The sequence below is a fragment of the Panthera onca genome, chromosome B1 (genome assembly GCF_046562875.1).
Source record: "Panthera onca isolate mPanOnc1 chromosome B1, mPanOnc1 haplotype 2, whole genome shotgun sequence".
NCBI lineage: Eukaryota > Metazoa > Chordata > Mammalia > Carnivora > Felidae > Panthera > Panthera onca.
Genome location: NC_138342.1, coordinates 130775396 through 130799495, shown reverse-complemented (window position 1 = coordinate 130799495; position 24100 = coordinate 130775396). Strand labels below are relative to the sequence as shown.

The window sequence follows — 24100 nt, the reverse complement described above, 5'->3', positions numbered from 1 at the left end:
CAACCGACTGAGCCACCCAGGCGCCCCAATATGTGTGCTTTTTAAACCAACACATTAAATAACAAGAAATGGTGATGGATCCATCTCATCTAAATTGTCATGTAACACTGACTGGTTCTGAAAGAGTGATGAGCATATATGACAATTCAAGACCTCTGCAACCATGATTCCTCTTGGTGACAAAGTTATAGGTGTTCCTAAAACTACGGTGATTGTTGCCTATATTCATAATTAAAGAAAATGAGTTTTTAGTTGGAAGCTAGTAAAAACAGTAATATATTTTTGTTCAATGGATGGACCTCTTGAGTTCTATCCACAAACACTTTGGTGTTAAAAATTCCCAATTCAGAGGTTTTCACTCTGGTAACCTGTTGATGTTGTTCTCCTCCACCTTCTAATCCACCTCTCCTCCACCTTACTTAGTTTAGCACTTCTCCTGAGACGGTCTATGAAAACCTAACCAATGAACAATGGGAAACATCCCAGTTGGGAGACAGCCAATTCTTCACTTTCAACAAACACCCGTCACTCTAAACAAATACATTAGCATTACATGAGTTTACCTGGATCCTGCTGTTTCCCCAATCTGCTACAATGATGTTTCCATTTGAATCCACTGCTACACCTGTTGGAGCATTAAACTGCCCATTTCCTTCTCCATTTGAGCCAAACTTCAACATGAATTCTCCCTCCTGATTAAACACCTGTATGAGATATTTTTAAATGATTTTATTTTAAACTAAAAATAGTTGAGCCAACATTACGGGTTTTAAAAAAATACGTATCTGAGCAGATTTTTTATTATGAGTTAAGGCATTCTAAAAAAAAAGAAAAAAATTTACAAAGTAGACCCCCATATTACTTATGGTTCCCCAATTTACTATGTAAATTTGATTTATCATTTGTTAAATCAGTTCTTATTTCTAGCTCCTATCTGGTTATTGAGTACTTATATGAAAAATACTTTTGTTATAAATTATAAAATATATAGGAATATAAGGCAGGATAAGAAAGTGGAGCTATAATTTTCAACAGTATTATTATTCCTGCCTTTGAATAAATAGCTAAATTTCAAGAACAGAAATATTACTATTTCTAACAGGAGGGATGATCAAAGTTGTATCAGGACCATGGAGCTTTTTGTTAGGCTGGGTGCTCAGAATTTATTACCATTTTACAAAGTCAACGTGAGAAAGAGCAAGTTAGACTTCACACTTATAAGGGAATATAAGGGAAAATGTGTGTGTGTGTGTGTATGGCACAGGTGAGGAATAATAGAAGGGCTTTTTAATATATTTTTTTCAGAATATATATTTAGTTAAAATAGATAGGTTATATGACTCTAAGGCTTTGATAGATGGAGCATACTGAGGGGAGCGGGTTGAGAGAAGTTGGGGAGGTACACAGAACTCTTCAGCAAATTCTCTAATATATGATCTAGACAAGCAATAGCTTGTTGTGGTTAATTAAATATTCTTACTAATGGAGTGTTAAAATACATGTATCAAATACAGATTATTGATTTGGAGAGAAATAAATTGTCATTATGTGGTTATTTGTAAGACTACAGTAAGCATAATTTTATCTTGATGATTCAGATGGTATTTAATGGCTGTGAAATATCTCTAGGATATTATTTTAAGCTTCCATTATGATGCAGCCAACATATGTTGAAGGACCCATTAACAAATCAAAACGTATTACATGCAAAGCCATGAGAGTAAGGGTTCCTGAAACGTGGAACAGAGGGAGTTCACCATACCCGAGTGCAGACCTAATTTGAGAATGATCTCAGGGCCTTTTACAGATTCTCCTACTGCCATCTCTGTGATCATGAAAGATTAAAATGACTCTCTTTCGTTTAGTTATGTACACTGGAGAAGCAAAGGGAGACAAACCATCTCTAAAGGCTAAACTCCCTTTAAGATAAAGAAAAAGAATCATGACTGCTTCTTGAATTAATTACATAACTTGCCAGCTAAGCAAGCTACCTCTTTGGTTCTTTGGAAAGGACAAGACAAGAACTAGCTTTGGCTAAGATTATTTTTTAAAAATCTTTCCTGACTCCTTTTATCTCCTTTCACACAGAACGTTCTTGTTTTAAAGGCCAATGAAACTGTTTGTATGCTGGTGAGGACACAATTTATTACTCTCTGATCTTTTCCCTTAATAAGTCCTACCAATAATCTTTTTGTTTGTTTGTATTTATTTCTCTGAAGAGGTGTGTTTTCCTTGGCCTACTGCAAAAAACACAAATGCTTCTGCCCCATTTTGTAATGATGCAGAATGCCAAATTTAGTTGTTTTGCAATGAAAACAAAATACACACTGAAAGTGGCTAAAGAACTAGACCATGTTAGCCCTGACCTATAGGCACAGTTTTTACATTTACCAAGAGAGAAATGAATTGAATCCAGAACCACTGCTAACTGCCACGTGTCACAGGGAAAACAAAAGCCCAACTATTCCATAAAAGCTATATGGCAACAGCTGCCAAACAGAAGAGAAAAAACACTGGTTTTCTTAAATAAGAGGGAAACTGAGTTCAAATTAGTAAAATAATCTACCTCTGCTGTACTGAAAACTTGAAGAGTTTTCAGAATCTTAATAATTACAAATTTCTTGTAGTTCCTATTTTTCCCACCTAAAATGTCATTTAATTGCTTATAAATTATTCAGATGAAAACATATTAAGAGGCGGATGCATGAGCTGAAATAGTTTTTACAGCTTTGCTTTTCATACAAGTTTTTATAGCAAGTTTTTATCACTTGGATGATAATCCTTTCCTGATTTCAAAATTCTGCTCACCTCAAATACCACCTCCACTTGGAAGTCTTCCCTGATGGTCTTAGTTACAGAAATCTGCTCTTTGTTTTCTTCTGGATACTTATAGAACTTTATATGTACCTATATTAAAATAATAATTTATCGCTATCTGCCTTGCATTTTGATTACTTACATATGTCTTATTTCCTTCTACATTGTCAGCCAGGGCTGGTAACTAGGAGTCCTCCCACATACCAATGCCAGTTGATTCTAGAAGCTGCCTGGAGCACTGGGACGGAAAGGCTCTGAGGCCACAGTTGCGCTTAGTAGAAAAGAGCAACTTGATTAATAGGACTGTCTTCCGGTGGGGGTGGGCAGCATCTATACCAGGCGTTTGCTGGCCTTTGCTGATCCATATGAGTTATCTTCTGGTTAAATGCCCTGTAGTTAAATGATTCCCCTATTAAGTGAGTGAAGGCTAGGGAGTCTGAGGACAGCCTATGTTATCGTTAAGCTCATCACACAGGACTGTTACAGCACCCCCCTGGGGGAGGGGGGGGGCAGTCCAGAGCCCAGTCCCTTCTGCCTCTGCTGTTTCCCTCCTCCCCAGCACTACTCTTCCCAACGTCCTCTTCCGTTTACCAAGACACCTCCTGTAGAGAGACAGAATTTGCAGCTTACAGACACTGAGGGAGGTAGGGGAGTGGGGAATGAGCTCCCCCACTATGGCAGCAACTCCAGAGACACAACGTGGCAGGAAGCAGCCTGAGAAGCAAGCAATGGTGGGCATCCTTTCTCCTCTTCCTGCCCCATCAGGGGCAGGCCCACTGTGCCCTACACTTTGCATCCACCAAAAAAAGCTCAAAACCATTCCATTTACTTGGGTTAAATGTATCTTTTGGGACAACCTGGGGGAAATGAAGCGGTGATGGACTCAGGAGAGAGAGTGCCTTTGGGTGTTGAAATCCTATCCCTACATAGCTATTCCAGTCACCAACACTGACAACTTTGGTTGCCCGATGGTTGTCTCTAAGTGCAAACTTTAGTCACTGGCATACGCCACCTATGCTGTTTCCCTCTTACCCTTCCTTTAAAAAGGCCTCACCTTAAAAAATTTTAATGAATTTACTTACAAGGAAAACTTTGTATCACTTCTGTAAGTGCAAACCAGTACCACTTGATGTAAACAGAGGGTAACCCTAAAAATAAACACATGACTCTTAAAATGAAAATGTCTGGGGCGCCTGGGTGGCTCAGTCAGTTAAGCGGCCGACTTCGGCTCAGGTCATGATCTCGCGGTCCGTGAGTTCGAGCCCCGCGTTGGGCTCTGTGCTGACAGCTCAGAGCCTGGAGCCTGTTTCAGATTCTGTGTCTCCCTCTCTCTGACCCTCCCCTGTTCATGCTCTGTCTCTCCCTGTCTCAAAAATAAATAAAGTTTAAAAAAAAAAAAAATGTCTGCCAGTGCACTGCCCAGGGCCACCTGGCGTGCCTTCAGTGGAACATGCGCCCCACCTTAGGAACCACAGTCTAGAATGTAATTAAACATTTTCTCGTTTCAGCAAGTCACAAATTTGTTTTCATTTCTGGATGTCCTGATTTGCTCATAATAAATCTCAAATCTTTCTTCCCCCTACACCTAGTAAGAAAGATGTACTACACTGCTTGGCGGAGGGGAAGGGGCACTGTATTCTGGGGAACACCAAGTGTGTGAAGGCATTCTCTAAAGTATGAAACATCTATAGGAATGTATAGTAGGGCTATTTCCCCTCACAAAATCTGCACAGATTTTAGATATTAGCAGAGTTCGGATATCTAATTTTGTTTGAAAGGCCTTATGATGCAGATAATTGAAAAAGTGATCTTGTTTTAATGTATTGAATAGAGGCAAAATATTAAGTTTTGGAAAGTTCTGCCTCTCTAAGTTCAAGCAACTGCTTTTTCGAATTTAATTTTTAAGTCATCTCCATTTATAGCTATTTCAAATTAAAAAACTTGTCGCCACCACATTTTGTTTGATTTTCTGACTCTCCCAACTCTGTGGGTCCAAATTAAAACTTGCATCTTTAGAGAGAAGCAAAATGTACTCTTTCAGGTTCATCCCTTTAGTTCCTGTGCATATATGAGAGTATTACATTATTTTCTCTCAGACTGATTTCTCAATAACAGCAGTTAAAAGTGAACAATAATTGGTGTGTTTATAGTACCTTGACAGAATGATTATGGAAATCTGTAACAATAATCTCATTATTGCTATTTACAGCTGCAAAATGGGGACCTGCAATAAAGATGAAAAACATATGTGACTACTGTTAACAATAAAACTGATTACAAGAACATAGCAGTTACAAAATTCAACATATTAGTTATTTAAGAAAGAACAAAGAATTATAGACTCGGTTCTTGAAAAATCATTCGGCTAGAACTCTGGCTCTAGATGGCATAGGTCCTCTATCATTCTACACTCGGACTGTCTACTCTGGCTTCTTTTACATCAAGCTAAGAGTGCCAGCAGCCTTAATGAAGCGGAACGAGCAATAAGCATCAGAATTCATTCTCTGCAGCACCATCTGAAAGTCACATCTGCCAGCTTCTCTGAGTACATGTTAGTCCCTTTAGGAAGGATGTGGGGAGTCTTAGTACTAGAAAAAAAGACGCCCATATGTAATATTTTTTTAAAAAGTAGGGCAGAAACCCATATTTTGTAATTTGGGGTGACATTCAGAACCTGGCAGAACTGGAGACAAAGCACAAAAATGATTATGCAAATTATTGTCAAATGCCGAAAGCATCCTTTCAAAAAGAAAATTTAATATACCGTTTTCAGCCTCTTCTTGCAGATGTTAAAAACTAAGTCAGCCTGTGCTTGCAAAGTGGTACACCAGAAAGAGAAGTAACAGAACTGCCCTTCCTGTACTCAGCAAATTTTCTAAAGTCCTGCTCTCTTACCATCATCTAGAAAGGTGAAAAAAATTCTCATTCCGAAGCTCTTTCTTATACAAAGCTACAGCTAGGTAGAAATTGGAGTTACTCCACTGTTCCTCAAACATTTTTATTTTAAATTTTATGTTTTACTTAATATTCAAAGATTCGACTTCTGAGCTGTAAACTGCTGTCAATAAAAACCACACACGGACTGCAGTTCAACTTACTGCTGGCGGAGTAATTGAGAAGCATCTCATCATGCTTTTGCTTAGATTTTATCCCCAGTATCTTTCCTAAAGCCGGAAAACACACTGGGGATTGAGGCATCTTCCACATGCTCCAACATCATGCAAATGTGAGCAGAAGAAGCATAAAAAAGGGGGTTTACATATTACCATCGAGTGTACCTGCAAACTGCCTGTCCCCATTTCCTCGGCTACCAAACCTGGTGACTATTTTCCCATTTGGCTGGAAAATAAACACGCAGCACGCCTTGTTGTCCACCACAATGATGTGCCCGTTGCGGTCCACCGAGACTCCTTTGGGCCCCATCAACTTTCCTGATCCGATTTTTGTCTGTTAGAAACAGGTACAGAAAATGAAGTTTAAAACACTACAGAACATGAAGACAGACACCTGTTTTAGTAAACACTTCCTTGAACCTTCAAATGGGGGTGCACAGCTACTCATATGTCACAATGATGTCCTGTTTTTGTCACATCCATTATCTGCTACTAAGATTTATGTGAAATCCTTACTTTTTAAGAGGATCACCACCAAGAATGTTCTAGAATCCCCTTAACTGGGGTCACAGTTCCCTTGTAAAGATGCAGTGCGGTGTGGCAAAAGATCACTGGGTCAGGAGTAAGAAGGCTGTTCTATGCCTGTCGCTTGTTTTAGACACATCTGGTATAGCACAAATGGATTTGATTTCCTTAAGCTTCAGATTCCTTATATATTTAAAAATGTAAAAAACAAAACAAAACAAACAAACAAACAAACAAAAACCTTTAGTAACTTCCAAAGGCATTTTTGGGATAGGTACTAAGTAAAACAATGTAGATAAAGTGCTTAGTGTAGAGTATAGCACATACTAAGCAGTCATTAAAAGGAAGCCATCATCATCGTTATTGTAGATAATATCAAAACTGCCAAGAATCTGCCATTGAACTTTACCAGTGTTAAGTTCCATGGAGGCAGGAGTTATGTCTGTTTTGTCTACTACTGTGTACTCAGACCCAGCATACTTCTTGGTGCCTAACCAGGTAGTCAACAAGTATTAGCCAAATACATTAATTTTAAAAGTCTAGCATTATTTCGGGTAACGCTGATGATTGAATGGTTCCAGTTTTCAGTATTTTAAAATGGGAGAAAAGCATGAGATTTCTATCAAGCATATACCATATGCATTTGAAGTCTTACTCATTTTTCTGAGTAGACTATATAAATGCCTGTTTGCTAGGAGATGCTTATCTCATATCCTTCCATTTATAGCTCCATTATAAAGTACTTTACTCATTCACCCATTTATTTACTAATTCTGCAAACATTTGGTGGGTGATAGAGCACCCACTGTGTGGTTAATGACTCCAGGCACTGAGTAGACACAGACAAGTAAGACCAGCCCCTCTCCTGGAGGATGTCTCAGTCATACTGCAGAGACAAACACGTTCACTGGGTCCTGTTTAATGTGCCTGGTATTGAGTGTTTGGTAAATCTGAGAGAATTCAAATAGGCTATCCTAGAAGCCATAGAGAACAAAAACTTAATGCAACAGGTCACTATAGACAAGGAAGGAGAAGGAGCACCCAAGGTGAGGAAGCAGCCGGAAAGAGCGCCTGGTGAGGGGGATGCACGAACCACAGAGGCTTAGAGAGTCAAGTAGATCTCTGTGTGTCTTTATAAATGCTTTCTCAGATATATTATTAAACAAAGCAAGGTACTGAACAGTGAGTATAGTCTGAGCCCACCTGAATGAAATGTGTTTATATATGTATACATGCATATTCCTGCAAGAAACCAGTAAGAAACCATTGATATTAGTGGTGGTAGGAGAAACTCTTTTCATTTTATACTCATCTGTAGGGTTATTTTAAATACTTTTTTAAAGGTTTGTTTGTTGCTAGAGAGAGAGAGAGAGAGAGAGAGAGAGAGAGAGAGGGTGTGTGTGTGTGTGTGTGTGTGTGTGTGTGTGCGCAAGTGGTAGAGGAGGGGAGAGAGAGAATCCCAAGCAGGCTCTGCACTGTCAGTGAGAGACCAATGCGGGGCTTGAACTCACGAACTGCGAGGTATTACCTGAGCTGAAGTCAGATGCTTAACCAACTAAGTCACCCAGGTGCCCTTAGCATCAAATACCTATTTGCATGTATTACTTTTTAAATTAAAATTTTTAATTCCAAAATAATTTCATTACCCTAGGTTCTGTTTTAGTCCCCTTATTTTCTCTCTATATATTAGTGCTGCCTGATAGAAATATAACATGAGCCATGTATGTAATTAAGATTTTTCTTAATTACAACATCAAAAAAAAAACCAAAAAGAAAAAAGGAAAATTATTTAAATCATATATTATATTTGACCTAACATATCTAAAAGTTATCATTTCAACATATAATCAATATTAAAATTACTGATGAAATATTTTACATTTTTTTTTACTAAGCCTTTGAAATCCAGTGTGTTTTTCACATGCACAGCACATCTCAATTTGGACTCATCCATTTCAAGACCTCAGTATCCCTGTTCTAGTGGCTATCAAATTGGATACAGCAATTCTATATACTTCTTCTAAGATCTCATTTTGTTATGGCATCAACTTTCACCTCTGTACATAAAAGTCTCAAATCCATATCTTCAGTCCCGGCCTATTTTACAAGTTATCATCTTAAACTCAACCAGTATTAAACCAAATTTACCTCTTCATTTCCACCATTTAAAAAAAGGAAACCCAAATTAACACCTCCCGATTTCCTAGTTCCTTATTTTAGTTTATTTATTTCTTTTGAGAGAGAGCACACACAGGCGAGTGGGGGGAGGGGCAGAGTGACAGAGAGAGAAAGAACCCCAAGCAGGTTCCAGGCTGTCAGTGCAGAACCCAATGCAGGACTTGAACCCATGAACTGTGAGATCGTGACCTGAGTCAAAATCAAGAATCGGATGCTTAACCAACGGAGACACCCAGGTGCCCCTCCTAGTTCCTTTTCCTCCTAGATACCACAGTTCATTCAAACCCAGGATCCAAATTTCAGAGCAAAATTCACTCTTCCCTTTCCAAGTTTGAACCTCAGTTTTCTTGTCTGTAAAATAAATGGCAGCTACTATATTTACCTCCTGGGTCATGTAGATTCTGAAGGATAGAGTGCCAAGCACAGCATATGGCATCCATTCTCCTTCTCTCCATTCTTCAGTTGATATCATACCTGACCCTCAGAATTATCTTCCTTCCTAACAGAGACATGCAGGTATGTGCAGAGAGTATGGAGAGAGGCAATAGGGACTATTCATAGTGAATATATATATTCATAGTGGGGGTTCAGACCCTGTGTGATCTTTTATTCTTGTAAGCTTATAAATGAGATTCACATTTGATCTCTTTGATACAAAGAGACACATTCACTTAGGAAGGAAACAATGATATTCTTGCAAGGGAATTTGTTGTAATAAATTTGATTCTCATTTTGCAATCTAGCTCCGAGATCAGAGGCTATACCATAATGGCTTTTATTAACGAAACTGTATACTTTCTTTCATGTTGTAATGGAAGATATGTCAGTAGAGATCAAAAGGAAGAGACAACGCTCTGATTTTTACAGCAAGAATATTATTACTAGCTGACATTATTAACACTAGTTGTTACTTAGAATGACTCAGCCATATAATACCAAGCAGATGATAATTATGTAGAATAAAAACAGAAAATAAAGGATTATGGTCATGTAGTAAGAGCTAGGTCTTAAAATAAAACAAAACAAAGACCTTAAATGTTGAGTCAAAACCTCTTTTCCTTTTCCTTTCCCTTTATCACTCCCAGTTTACCTGCACAAGATTCTACCATGTGAAATAAGAGTTACTGAATTTGGCCTGACAATGTGTCCCCTGTCTTAAACAGGATAGTAAACAGAGATATTTTAGACCCTAGCTTTGGAACAGTTAAATAAAAGTATTTAACTCAACAAGAAGGTCGATAAGTTGAGGAAGGGGTGATTTTAGAACATGGTGGCCAGAGGCCTCTGTATCTGTTCTGGGGTCACAAAAGGTTCCTAGATGGGCTAGAAGATATAAATCAGCACAAAAGATGGAAAGGAAAAAATTAGAGGCAGAGAGGAATGAAAATTAGGGCTAAGAATTTGGTGAGTGAAAGAAAGAAAATGGGATAAGCTTTTGTATCTCTAGAGCTATTAGGAACAAATACAAAGAATCCACTTTTGTGTCAAAGATTGGTCTTTCTGAGCACCTGTTTAATTTTACTGAATCCCACTGAAAAAGAAAATAAGTATCTCTGAGTAAATGGCCATGTGTATGGTCAGTTGGATGAGCTCCCATTACACTACTAAACCATTTTCACTTGCTATCCCTTTATCCCCTGATCAATGCCTATTGAAAAAAAAAAAAAGGGTAAGGTGAAACTATACCATATCCATTCCCCCAATCCTCTAGAGGGCATGAGTGTCCTTGTTTATTCCAATTACTACCAATAGTATTCCAACTATGAGAATGCAATCTTCCAGGGAGAGTGTCTATTACGTATAAAATATTGAACCATTGAATAAAAAATGCATAATTCAGGAAGCCCTTCTCTCTTAGATATAAAACTCCTGTTTCAACCTATTTTACTACGTTAGATATAAAATGTTTCAGTATATTAGATTTAAAACTCTTGCTTCAATACTTATTTTAGCATTCACTTATGCATTTAGAGAGACAAGTCATGATTTTGCTAGAGTATGTAACAAGAAGAAATGGGTTGTCTCCAAACTAGATGGTATTTTCAAAAGGTCACTGAACAGCCTTCCTTCTATTCATGTTAAAGTTGTTATATTTGGGTATGTCTTACTACAAACGCAATTATGAAAATACAAAAGAAGATGAGGGAGTTAGAGATACACAAAGGCAAGAGGCCTTTCTGTGTATGTGGCTATCATACAGAGTCATCAAATTTCTAGGGGAACAAAAAAACCTCAAAGACAATCGAACAATTGTGTATACTATGGTAGAATTAAAAACTGTGGCTTTTTATTCTCCTAGATTGAAAAGATCCTGCCCCACACAAAACAAAAGCTCCAATCTGAGGGTTAATAATTATGAAAATAATGTGTTTTAATAAAAATGATGAGGTGACTGTAGGGATCTAATAACTTTAAAAAGAAAAATATAAATTCCTCCAATAAGACACAAATGAGTGAACTTTGCGTAATCTTCAGGATTCCAAAATAGATTATGAAGAGCATCATTTCTGAACATTTAGACAAGGAAGTGATGACCAGGTGCTGGCATGAGGTCATGAAGTCCAAATCACAGCTGATCAAATAGACTTCATTTTTTGGACAGGGTTACTGGAAGCAATGGAAAAGAACATTTTTTAGATGCCTATTTCATAGGAGCCACGTATAAAATCCAGAAATAAATCTCATTTAATCCTTACCCAAATCCTACAAAATAGATTTTTTTTTTAATCCAAATGGGACATATGAGACTATCGAAACTCAAGGAAAGTTGTATCATTAGTTAAAAGCTGCAGAGTTGGCATTCCGAAGGGTTGGTCTGGTCTGAGTAAAAGTTCACGTTGTCACCTGAAAGACAAGCCTCCAGCAGGCTGGACAGGGCAATGCAGAAGGCACAGTGCATATGGTCTTCAAAAAACACCTTTGACAAAGTATCTCCTAATCTCGTGAACAAATGAAGAAAATGGGCTGCATAATAATACTCTTTGATAACACTTCAGAAGAGATTTCTGCTGTCACTAGAGGGCTCTCTACTCTTTCTTGATGCAGAAACAGATGATGCTAGGGACACCAGCAAAACTGTCAAATGATGGCCCCCTGCCGTCCCCCTCCCCCTCCAGTGCAGCTCGACTCACCTTTCCTCTGTGCAGCTGCCATTTTCTTGTCCTTCAGATTCCTGTATTATACACTTTAACACTAGGTTCTCAGATTGTACCTAACAATGCATGACTGATTCGAGGCTGACACAAATTGTTTTATATCCTTTCTGGTGTCTTTTTTTTTCCTCAAGGGGCTTGTAGGTTTTTTCAAAGGTAGAAACCATGTTTTATAATTCCGTTTCTCCCGTATCATCTATCAAAGGCCTGAGAAAGTAGAAGGCACTTCATACCTGACCATCTGTAGGTTAATTTAGGAAATTTCAATTGCCTCTTCAGTACCTTTTTCTCTCAGTTGTTCTTCATTGAATTTAGGTAAATCTGACGATATGTAAAAAAAGCCACTGAACTTAGCTGCTTTACAAAATGAAGCCACTGTTTCAGATGTATAAAATTTATGATAACATCATTGTTACGCTCCATAAAACTTAGATGCAACAAGGTCAGCGTGTCTTTTGTGTATGAAAACTTGTTGAACTTCATCTTGTATTTCCTATCCCTTCTCTCCACTGCTTAGAAGCCAAATGCTAGTTTAATCTTACCTTAAACTTGCCATCAGAAGAGAAAATGCTAACCCACTTATTATCATAGTCTGCAATGATTATGTCCCCACTGGGATGCACGGCTACTCCTGTGGGCCGCTGCAGCTGCCCGGGAGAGCGTCCTCGTATGCCAAACCGACTTTTGAACTGGCCATCATTGGAAAATATCTGCAAAACAAATGACATCCCTTGGAATGTGCACTAGCACAGGAATTAGTGAGGAAAAAGGAGTCAAGAACATGTGTCATATGTACTAGAGGTCAGACCATGCAAACTCTAGCTGAAGAAAAGTCTACTAAAACTTTCCCTTTCTTTCCTCGTACTGTGGATCTTAAACTCTTACATAGGAAAGTATGCAATTATGTTTTATTGTGTAAACAAAGGTACATAATTAGGGGCCATACCTGTACACATTGGTTGTTGCTGTCTGCAATTAATATCTTTCCACTTGTAGATGCAGCTACCCCTTGAAGATTTGTAAATTCTCCTTTATTTCTCCCTTTGGTACCTAGAAACAAAGTATAAAAGCACAGAAATTAAGCAAAAGAGAATTGTTAATTTTAATGTTTTTTAATGTTTATTTATTTTTAGTGAGAGAGAGAGAGAGAGAGAGAGAGAGAGAGCGCGCGCATGTGTGCATGAGTGGGGGAGGGGCAGGGGAGAAGGAGAGAAAGAGAATCCCAAGCAGGCTCCATGCTGTCAGTGAAAAGTGCAACTCAGAGCTTGACCCCGTGAACCGAACAGGGAGATCATGACCTGAGCTGAAATCAAGAGTTCAATGCTTAAATGACTGAATGACCCAGGCACCCCAGCAAGAGAAAATTAGATCTCTCAGTTTCTTCAAGAGAATTAGTCAGGCTTCCATAGGTAAACTGAGAATGTATTTTTTTTTTTTAATTATACTTTAAAAACAAAAACCTCCCCCACCATTACCTAATCCATATGCTCCTTAACTTCTCTTCCAGACCAATAAAGTTTTTGCAAAATCACTGTTTTAGGCAAATGCAATCTTAAGTCAGAACTGCATATTACTTTAATATTGCATTAATAACCATATTAAAATATATTAGATTTCACAAAGAAACAATAATAAAAACTAATACTACAATCAAGGATATGCAACAAGAGAGGGCCTTATTTTAGAATTTTGCCAAAATCCCACCCTCTCACTCAGCAGTTCTTGGAAGAATCCCAACTTGAAGAAACTTCTAAGAAGAAGCTTTCAGTACATTTAACAAACCACGAAGTCTCAGATGTTATAAAACTATCAGGCTGATTTCTTTTTTTAAGTTTATTTATTTTTGAGAGAGAAAGAGAGAAAGCACAGGGGAAGGGCAGAGACAGAATCCCAAGCAGGCTCTGCGCTGTCAGTGCAAGCCCAATGCAGGGCTCTAACTCACAAACCATGAGATCATGACCTGAGCTAAAATCAAGATGCTTAACCGACTGAGCCACCTGGGTGTCCCAGGCTGATTTCCATGTACTGATTTACTCATGAAGTATTTTCAAAGACTCAGTACCTCATATGTAGTATATTCTTCCTGAAAACATACAAGATATCCTGACAGAGCACTTTCTGGATCAAATAAATACAAAAAGCAAAGGAAAGTTAATCCAATAATATTTTCATCTATACTAGACTTTTTTAAAAAAAATTTTTTTTTTCAATGTTTTTTATTTATTTTTGGGACAGAGAGAGACAGAGCATGAACGGGGGAGGGGCAGAGAGAGAGGGAGACACAGAATCGGAAACAGGCTCCAGGCTCCGAGCCATCAGCCCAGAGCCTGACGCGGGGCTCGAACTCACGGACCGCGAGATCGTGACCTGGCTGAAGTCGGACGCTTAACCGACTGCGCCACCCAGGCGCCCCTCATCTATACTAGACTTTTTAATGAGAGGTGAGGCAGGAGAAAAAAAAAGCCAAGGTGTCTATGGATTAACAGATTTCTGTTTTTGTTTCAAAACAAATGGTTACAACTTATTTCAACAGGACCATGCAAATATTAATGAATGGAAATGGACTAAATTGTGCTCAGGAATGATCAGGAAGGACATTTAAGTTTTCATGGAGAGAGAGAAAGCTATGCCTTCAGTTTTTTGGCACTTCTATCATTTCATCATATCATTTCATTTTTTAAATCAGATTCACAGGAGGAATTTGATATTTTGGTTTTAGACATCAATGCCGTGCCTTAGGCACACTTAGACAATGGCACACTGATAGTGACTGACGTCAAACACATGCGTAAGCACTGCTTAGAAATAGTTAGACTTGCCAGCATTACCCTGATTCCAAAACTAGACAAAGACCCCACTAAAAAGGAGAACTATAGACCAATTTCCCTGATGAACACGGATGTAAAAATCTTCAACAAAATATTAGCCAACTGGATCCAACAATACATTAAAAAAATTATTCACCATGACCAAGTGGGATTTATACCTGGGATGTGGGGCTGATTCAATATCCGCAAAACAATCAACATGATTCCTCACATCAATAAAAGAAAGGACAAGAACCATATGATCCTCTCAATAGATGCAGAGAAAGCATTTGACAAGATACAGCATCCTTTCTTGATAAAAACGCTCAAGAAAGTAGGGATAGAAGGAGCATACCTCATGATCATAAAAGCCAAATATGAACGACCCAACGCTAATATCATCCTCAATGGGGAAAAACTGAGAGCTTTCCCCCTAAGGTCAGGCGCAAGACAGGGATGTCCACTCTCACCACTGTTCTTCAACATAGTATTGGAAGTCTTAGCCTCTGCAATCAGACAACACAAAGAAATAAAAAGGCATCCAAATCGGCCAGAAGGAAGTCAAACTTTCACTTCTCGCAGATGACATGATACTTTATATGGAAAACCCAAAATATTCCACCAAAAAAGTGCTAGAACTGATCAATGAATTCAGCAAAGTTGCAGGATATAAAACCAATGCACAGAAATTGGTTGCATTCTTATACACACCAACAATGAAAGAACAGAAAGAGAAATCAAGGAACCGATCTCATTTACAGTAGCACCAAAAACCATAAAATACCTAGGAATAAATCTAACCAAAGAGGTGAAAAATCTATACACTGAAAACAATAGAAAGCTTATGAAAGAAATTGAAGAAGACACAAAAAAATGGAAAAATATTCCATGCTCCTGGATAGGAAGAACAAATATTGTTAAAATGTCAATATTACCCAAAGCAATCTACATATTCAATGCAATACCTATCAAAGTAACACCAGCATTCTTCACAGAGCTAGAACAAATAATCCTAAAATCTGTATGGAACCAGAAAAGACCCTGAATAGCCAAAGCATTCTTGAAAAAGAAAACCAAAGCAGGAGGCATCACAATCCCAGACTTCAAGCTGTATTACAAAGCTGTAATCATCAAGACAGTATGGTACTGGCACAAAAAACAGAAACTCAGATCAATGGAACATAATAGAGAACCCAGAAATGGACCCACAAACATATGGCCAACTAATTTTTGACAAAGCAGGAAAGAATATCCAATGGAATAAAGACAGCCTCCTCAGCAAATGGTGCTGGGAAAACTGGACAGTGACATGCAGAAGAATGAACCTGGACCACTTTCTTACACCACACACAAAAATAAACTCAAAATGGATGAAAGACCTCAATGTAAGACAGGAAGACATCAAAATCCTCGAGGAGAAAGCAGGCAAAAACCTCTTTGACCTTGGCCGCAGCAACTTCTTACTCAACACGTCTCTGTCTGGAGGCAAGGGAAACAAAAGCAAAAATGAACTATTGGGACCTCATCAAAATAAAAAGCTTCTGCACAGCGATGGACATAATCAGCAAAACTAAAGGGCAACTGACGGAATGGGAGAAGATATTTGTAAACGCCATCAGATAAAGGGTTAGTATCCAAAATCTATAAAGAACTTATCAAACTCAACACCCAAAAACAAATAATCCAGTCAAGAAGTGGGCAAAAGACATGAGTCCACTTCTCCAAAGAAGACATCCAGATAGCCAACCGACACATGAAAAAGTGCTCAACATCACTCATCATCAGGGAAACACAAATCAAAACCACCATGAGATACCACCTTACACCTGTCAGAATGGCTAACATGAATAACTCAGGCAACAATAGATGTTGACGAGGATGCAGAGAAAGAGGATCTCTTTTGCACTGTTGGTGGGAATGCAAACTGGTGCAGCCACCCTGGAAAACACTATGGAGGTTCCTCCAAAAATTAAAAATAGAACTACCCTACGACCCAGCAATTGCACTACTAGGCATTTATCCAAGGGATACAGGTGAGCTGTTTCGAAGGGACACATGTACCCCCATGTTTATAGCAGCACTATCGGCAATAGCCAAAGTATGGAAAGAGCCCAAATAAATGTCCATCCATGGATGAATGGATAAAGAAGATGTGGTATATATATACAATGGAGTATTACTCAGCAATCAGAATGAAATCTTGCCATTTGCAACTATGTGGATGGAACCAAAGGGTATTATGCTAAGCAAAATTAGTCCAAGAAAGACCAAGTATCATATGACTTCACACATATGAGGACTTGAAGATACAAAACAGATGAACATAAGGGAAGGGAAGCAAAAATAATATAAAACCAGGGAGAGGGACAAAACACAGGAGACTCTTCAATATGGAAAAGAAACAGAGGGTTACTGGAGGGGTTGTGGGAGGGGTGATGGGCTAAATGGGTAAAGGCATTAAGAAATATACTCCTGAAAGCATCGTTGCACTATATGCTAACTAACTTGGATGTAAATTAAAAAAATAAATTAAATTAAATGGTAAAAAAAGAAATAGAGTCTCCTGAAACAGATTTTGGGGTTTAGGAAATGAAATTGGCAATGGAATTAAACTCAGAATAAACTGAACAGAACTGCTGGGCAGAAACATCTTACTTAGACCACCTGGTTCTCACCATGTAACCGAACCCAAGTCCATCTGCCCAACTCCCAGCAAAGTCAATCACTTGGAGGCATGGAGTATGCTGCAAGGAAAGGGTTTATCCAGAGGCCACCAAAGGAAGACATGGGAGGACAAGCCTCAGGTCTGCCTCCCTGCAGGAGGAGAGTCCAGGAATTTTAAAAGGCAAACAAAAAGGTCTGGGTAAAAACCTGCAGCTATGGTTCTTAGTCTGCGGCTGTGGATTAGTCCCAGTCCCGTTAACCCTTTGGTTACCAGCTTCAACTAGACGTACATGGTAGTCGTTTTATGGAAATCCTGGACTCCACTCCATCAAGTTTACTCATCACCTCTGTATCTCATCTACTCTCACTAACACAAAAGAAAACTTTGAGATAAAGATTCTCAAAAGAACATCTTCCATGTTGCAGAAGAAAGGTTCTATTTTATTTCAAATGTTACCAGAAGAGATGATGTTTTATACTTGATCTGCATAGATTCCCTGTAATATGCATGTACATGATATCAGCTAACACTCTTTTAAAATGATATGTTGGTGGGTCGCCTGGGTGGCTCAGTCGGTTGAGCGTCCGGCTTTGGCTCAGGTCATGATCTCACAGTTCGTGGGTTCGAGCCCCGCATCAGGCTCTGTGCTGACAGCTCAGAGCCTGGAGCCTGTTTCAGATTCTGTGTCTCCCTCTCTCTCTGCTCCTCCCCCACTTGCACTCTGTCTCTCTCTGTCTCAAAAATAAATAAACATTAAAAAAAAAAATAAAAATAAAATGATGTGTTGGTATCTGTTGGTGGAAGGGGAAGGGGTGTTTAGCCCTTGAGGGAGGATGTGCCAACATGGTATTAGCTTTTGGTCATTCCCTCTGATGTCTGAATAGCGGCGGGTGAAGAGGTACAGCAAAACTGAAGGACCAGGAAAAAAAATACTTCTTCTAAAACGCACAGTCTATAAATACTTTTTTAAAGGTAGTGGGGGCAAGGCCAGACAAAACTTAGCTTGTCAAAAACATTTGATAAAAATATGGAAGTCATTAGCAAGATAAGTTACTAAGGACCAAGTAACGAAACACAGTAACACAGCAAGAGTCCTCCAACTGAGATTGGAACATGAACTAAAGAAGTGACTCTGTAAAGAAACCCCAGGCTATTCTAGGTCCTTGCTTACATAAAACTGGAAGTGTAACCATGGCTTAGAGGACACACAGGTAGTGGAAAGAAATACTTAAAATAGGGAGGGGAATAAAAGCCACCTAAACAGAGTAGATGGACACTGGTGCTGTGCTTCTGGCCCACATAGGGACAGAAACCTGCCTGCAGCCCTCTTTTATCTAACCATTTGTCTATCCTGCTAAAGACAAAGCTGAATCTACTCCAAAAAGGCTCTGCAGGCAGCAGGCTGGCGTTTGAAAGGAAGGAAAAAATTATGGAGAGAATGGTACTTTAGTAGAAGTTAAGGGGTGCTTTAGTCAAAAAGATTTAATTTTCCTTCCGAAAATATAAGAGGTGAGGTTGAAGGAGGGAAAATACATGTGCACAAATTACTGACACTTTTTTTCTTTGCAGAAATAAGGACACATTTCCAAGTGCAGGTAACACTCGGGAGGACATTCTGTTGGATCCCATATCAATACCCTTTGGAACAAGGCGAAGGAAGGGTCTATGCTGAGTTTGAAATGAACTGAGATGTTCAGCACCTACCAATACTGGGTCATAAGAGCAATAGAACCTTGTCACAAAAGACCACACTGTTGGAAAGAGGTTCTACAGCCTCTACTAAGCTCCGTGTGTTGGCCCAGCTCTTATTCTCGGTCTCAAGTTAACTAGAGCTTGATCCTGTTGCCCCACATATAAATAAGATCACAGGGTTGGAAGAACATCTGTTAGTCCCAGTTTGCTTATATATTTTTGAAAGAGCTAGATGGAGCAGGCACTCCCATTTTAATTTTATAACATTTGTTTTTAAAAATCTTTTTCTTCAGTGGGGCATCTGGGTGGCTCAGTCGGCTAAGCATCTGACTTCAGCTCAGGTCATGATCTTGTGGTTCATGAGTTTGAGCCCTGCATTGGGTTCTGTACTGACAGCTCAGTGGCTAAAGTCTGCTTCGGATTCTATGTCTCCCTCTCTCTCTCTGCTCCTCCCCCGCTCTCTCTCTCTCAAAAATAAAAACATTAAAAATTTAAAAAATATATATTTTTAAGCCATATGGATTGGTATCCAAATAGCTGGGGTTGGCATGATTGGTAATACCCTCTGATTCTTATGAGCATCTTTGATCTTGTCAGAAATTATTCATCACCATTTAAAAAAATTCTACTTTGAGTCTTAAGCACAGCAGGGTCACAGTGTTACTCCTGAAGATCAAAAGAAACCACCAGCATATTCTTGAGGAACAGCTAACGCTATCTTTACTAGCAGATAAACTACAAAAATCTTGATGATGAGCAATAATGTGGAACTATAGTATATTATCATTATGCTGAAATGCGTACAATCCAGGTGTTTATAAAGTGTCTTGGGATCAAAATAAAATAAATAGAAATTCCAGAAGTCAGAAATAATTTGGGATCATGCTTTACTCTTCAAGACTTTTAGTATATTCTATTTAGACTATAGAAAAGTACCCCCATTCCAAAGTATTCTACCATATGATGAAAACTAGTTCTTTAATAATGAATATAAATGTATAACACAAACATACATAGTACTTACAACATCTTTTCCTGACTACTTTGATGTACAAGACTTCATTTGGTGGTTACATTTTGGCTAATAAAATGCGTAACACCAGTTTTAAAGTTATAAATAATTTGGCAACAATTCCATAAGATAATGAAACTCGTTTTTCCCAGATGTTAAGCTAGCTGATGAAGCATGAAATGAATTTTTAAGCCAACAGCTTCTCGTCTGTGCACCACCCCCCAGACACTCCCCCCATACCTCCAGAAGATTACAGAAGGGAAACTCCTGGATTGGAAGAGGTGATCGATAACTGCACACTTCCGAATCCCACCCCCATTCCAACTTACTATGAAAATGAATGCAAAGTAAATCTAGGTACTTTGAATGGGACTCAAACTCATGCCACCAAGATCAAGAGTCTTAGGCTTTACTGGGGCGCCTGGGTGGCTCAGTCGGTTGAGTGTCCGACTTTGGCTGAGGTCATGATCTTGCGGTCTGTGAGTTCGAGCCCCGCGTTGGGCTCTGTGCTGACAGCTCAGAGCCTGGAGCCTGCTTCGGAGTCTGTGTCTCCCTCTCTCTCTGCCCCTCCCCCGCTCATGCTCTGTCTCTCTCTCTCTCTCTCTGTCAAATATAAATAAACATTAAAACAATTTTTTTTAAAGAAGAGTCTTAGGTTTTACTGACTGAGCCAGCCAGGTATTCCTGCTTCTTTCTAACTGGACTTTAGAATACCGGGTTTTTGGGGTGAAGATAATGACCTCTGAGCTCATATGGATCACGTTTTCTCCATAAAACCCTTAGGAGTTCCATTCCTTATCACATGGTATTTTAACTGTTTAACTGTCTCTCACTAAACTGTTGAGTTCCCCAGGGCAAGGGCTGTTTGTTGTCCTGTTTGTTGTCGTACCCCGTAACACAGCACAGTGCCGAGCACTCAGGAAATATTAACGACATCTTTTCCCACTTGAAATGCAAGAAGAGTTCTCAAGCATGAGATTCTCGAAGGGGTGTGCCAGGGTCCCTGTAAAGACTTCAGATGCCAAATTAGCATGATCTCTCTCCTCAGGGATTTTAGGGTGGAGAGGTGGTGGTTTGGAGAGGTGAGGCAAGGGAGAAGAGGCATAAAATATCACATCTTCCTATAAAGACTCCAAACTTACGTTAAGTGATTTTACACATCCATTTTACATTATAAGAAAGCACACTGTTCTCGAGTACAAAAGAGTACTTCATTCAATACTTCTCCCCGACACATTAAGGTATGGTGTATGAATTACATCATTTGGAACAATTCAACTGCAATGCTTTCACTCCCTCCCACATCTTCTGGCTTTCCCTTTGTTCAAAGACTTTCTTTGGTAGCTGACAAAACCAGCTCATGGTAGTCAGCAAACTCTTGACAGTGCAGGGAAAAATAATCTCCATGTTTCATCAACAGATGCTCTAAGCTACCTCCCTAAACTCATTCAAGATGGTTTTCAAGTACAATATCAGAATTAACACAATAACTCATTCACAGTGGGCATATAATTAAGTTTTCAGGCGTGGGAGGTATCAAATTTCTCAACTTTGGAAAACCACAGTAGTTAAAGGACATTTTAGATGAAGAGGAATCATTGTGCAATTAAAAAGGCACGGGCGTCAAAGGCACAGGCAGCTTGGGTCCAAGCCCAGCAATCTGAGCCCCCATCCCTTCAGTGGTAGGGATAATTATATGCTGTCCTGATAACTGGCTCTTGAGGGGCAGGAGCTGCGGGAGGAGCTCTGATTTGTAGCCTCTGCCCACTCCTGTAGTGTAAATGCTCCCATCCCGGCTGATTTCCAGCTACTGACAGGGCGTCACTGAACAGTGATGGGGAGGCAAAGGGCACGCTGGCATGCACCACATATTATGTTGTGGTAGGTATATTACACCGTGGGGGCATTAGCAACTGAAAGCGTATTATCCCTACTACAGAGTTTAAGTAAGATGACATATGGAAATAGACTGCACAGAGCCTGGGTCAGAGAATGCTTAGTCTTTCTTCCTGAGTCCGTTCCCCATCCTTTCTCCCTGAACCACACTGAAGCTCATGATTTAAAGTAACTTCTCTCAGGGCACCTGGGTGGCTCAGTTGGTTAAGTGTCTGACTTCAGCTCAGGTCATGATCTTGTGGTTCGTGAGTTCGGGCCCCGCGTCTGGCTCTGTGCTGACAACACAGAGCCTGGAGTCTGTTTTGGATTCTGTGTCTCCCTCTCTCTCTGCCCCTCTCCTGCTCATGCTCTTTCTCTCTCTCAAAATTAAATAAAAATGTTAAAAAAAATTCTTAAATAACTTCTCTCTACTTTTCACTCCCAAACTGATCTTTATCACTGACTTCTTTACTAAGCTCCAAACCTACACTCCAAACTGCCTATGGTACACTTCAACCTGGTTGATCAAAACTGAAATATACCTCCCTTCCCCTGACTATCCTTACCTTGGTTGATAAGGATAAGAATAACAACAGCCAACATTTATTGCCTCCTTACTACGTGCCTGTACTGTCTGAATACATTTTACATATATTATTTTGATCCTCACCATATGAAGTATGTGTTAATACCATCCCCATTTTACAGATATAGAAAGTGAGGCACAGACGGTTAAATAATTTCCCCTAAATCATACAACTAATACATAGCAGGATGGGATTTGAATTAAGCACTCAGGCTTTTCAGTTCTTTACTATGTTCTTCACTGCTTAGGTTAACTATTACTTCTACACTACAACTATGAATAATAGGTTACCTAGTATTACCTACTTTGCCTCTCTAAAGTGCATTGAACATCATTCAGTGCCAGGCACTACTCTAAGCTCTTTAGTATATCAGTTCATTTAATCTTCACAACCCCTTATGAGGTACATTATTCTTATCATACCCATTTTATGGAGGAAAGTGAGGCACTGAGAGGGTAAGTAACTTCCCCAGGACTGCACAGATGAGAAAGTGGCCATGCTGGGGCCGGGACCCAGGGCAGTTCATCTTCAGAGTGCACAGCCTGAACCACTGTTCATTCACTCTACTGCTCCACATCCCTACAGCATTCAAGCCAGACATCAAGAAGTTTGATTTGGTCACCGAGCCCTGCCCTCTCCCTCCTGAGCATTTCTAAATCTCCCATTTCCTCTCCACTCCATCACAACACTCTTAATCTGCCACGCGTAATAGCTCGTGTGGACTACTGCAGGAAGGGGGCAGCTCCCTGCTTCCTGGGAGAGACTTCGGAGGAGTCGACCTCCTAGAAAGCCCCCCAAGGCTCTATGGAAACAAGCAGCTGTAGTAACCTACTGTACCACTTTACACGGTGCAGTGCCTCCCCATTGCCCACACAGCTACAGGTCTCAAACCTCAGTGTGCAGAAGCACTACCACAGCTTGTAGAATGCAGATTCCTGGCCCTCCCCAGAGACTGAGAAACACAGGTATAGAGAACAAAGTCCAAGCTCCTTATCAAGGAACAACCTTTTCTCTGCTTCTCCTTCCTTGAGGCTCCAGGAAGATGGAATCATTTCGTCTGAAACCCCCTAGTTTCCTTCCATCTGACACTCTTTCTCTTTCAAAGCCAGCTTAGGTTTAGATATCATCTCTGGGACGCGTCTGTGACTCCCCACCACCTGCCAGCCTCCTCCCTGCCACCCCAATTTCTGTATCTTGATTCAAACTGAAGGTACATTTTTTTACATTATCTTTCTCCTTCGGACTGTGGCCTCCTCTAGGTCAGACTCAGAATCTCATCCGTCTTCATACCACAATCTAGCCAAGTGTCTGGAACATAGGAAGTGCTGAGACAGCAGAATTCCATCTAACTTGGGGGTTGGATAATTGGTGAAGAAGGCAAAAATTTAAGTCAGATTTACCCCTGAAAATCTCTTATGTCACCCAGAAAGTGATAATTCACTTTCACGAATACACAAAACCAACACATTATTTACGGTTGTCGAATGAACCCTAATACATGTTATTATGAAAACTATGTATCCTGCGGCTCCTAGGTGGTTTAGTCAGTTAACTGTCCAACTTCGGCTCAGGTCATGTTCTCATGGTTCCTGAGTTTGAGCCCTGTGTTGGGCTCTGTGCTGACAGCTTGGAGTCTGGAGCCTGCTTTGGATTCTGTGTGTCTCTCTCTGTTCCTCC

General features: G+C 39.6%; 1 protein-coding gene across 12 annotated transcripts in view; it reads right to left on the bottom strand.

Annotated features, from left to right (window-relative positions):
* Nucleotides 1–24100, bottom strand: part of TRIM2 (tripartite motif containing 2) — a 160516-nt gene that overhangs the window by 8687 nt on the left and 127729 nt on the right. For 9 of the 12 annotated variants that reach the window (XM_060653972.3, XM_060653975.3, XM_060653967.2 and 6 more), the window contains 5 exons: nt 12732–12835; nt 12328–12495; nt 6084–6264; nt 4971–5041; nt 564–704 (listed from right to left, as the gene is read on the bottom strand). In XM_060653972.3, the coding sequence (XP_060509955.1) occupies nt 564–704; nt 4971–5041; nt 6084–6264; nt 12328–12495; nt 12732–12835 (665 nt within the window). Of the gene's footprint in view, nt 1–563; nt 705–4970; nt 5042–6083; nt 6265–10983; nt 11241–11329; nt 12107–12327; nt 12496–12731; nt 12836–24100 lie in introns of those variants that run through there. The other 3 variants (XM_060653969.2, XR_009616131.2, XM_060653979.2) reach the window with 3 other exon arrangements.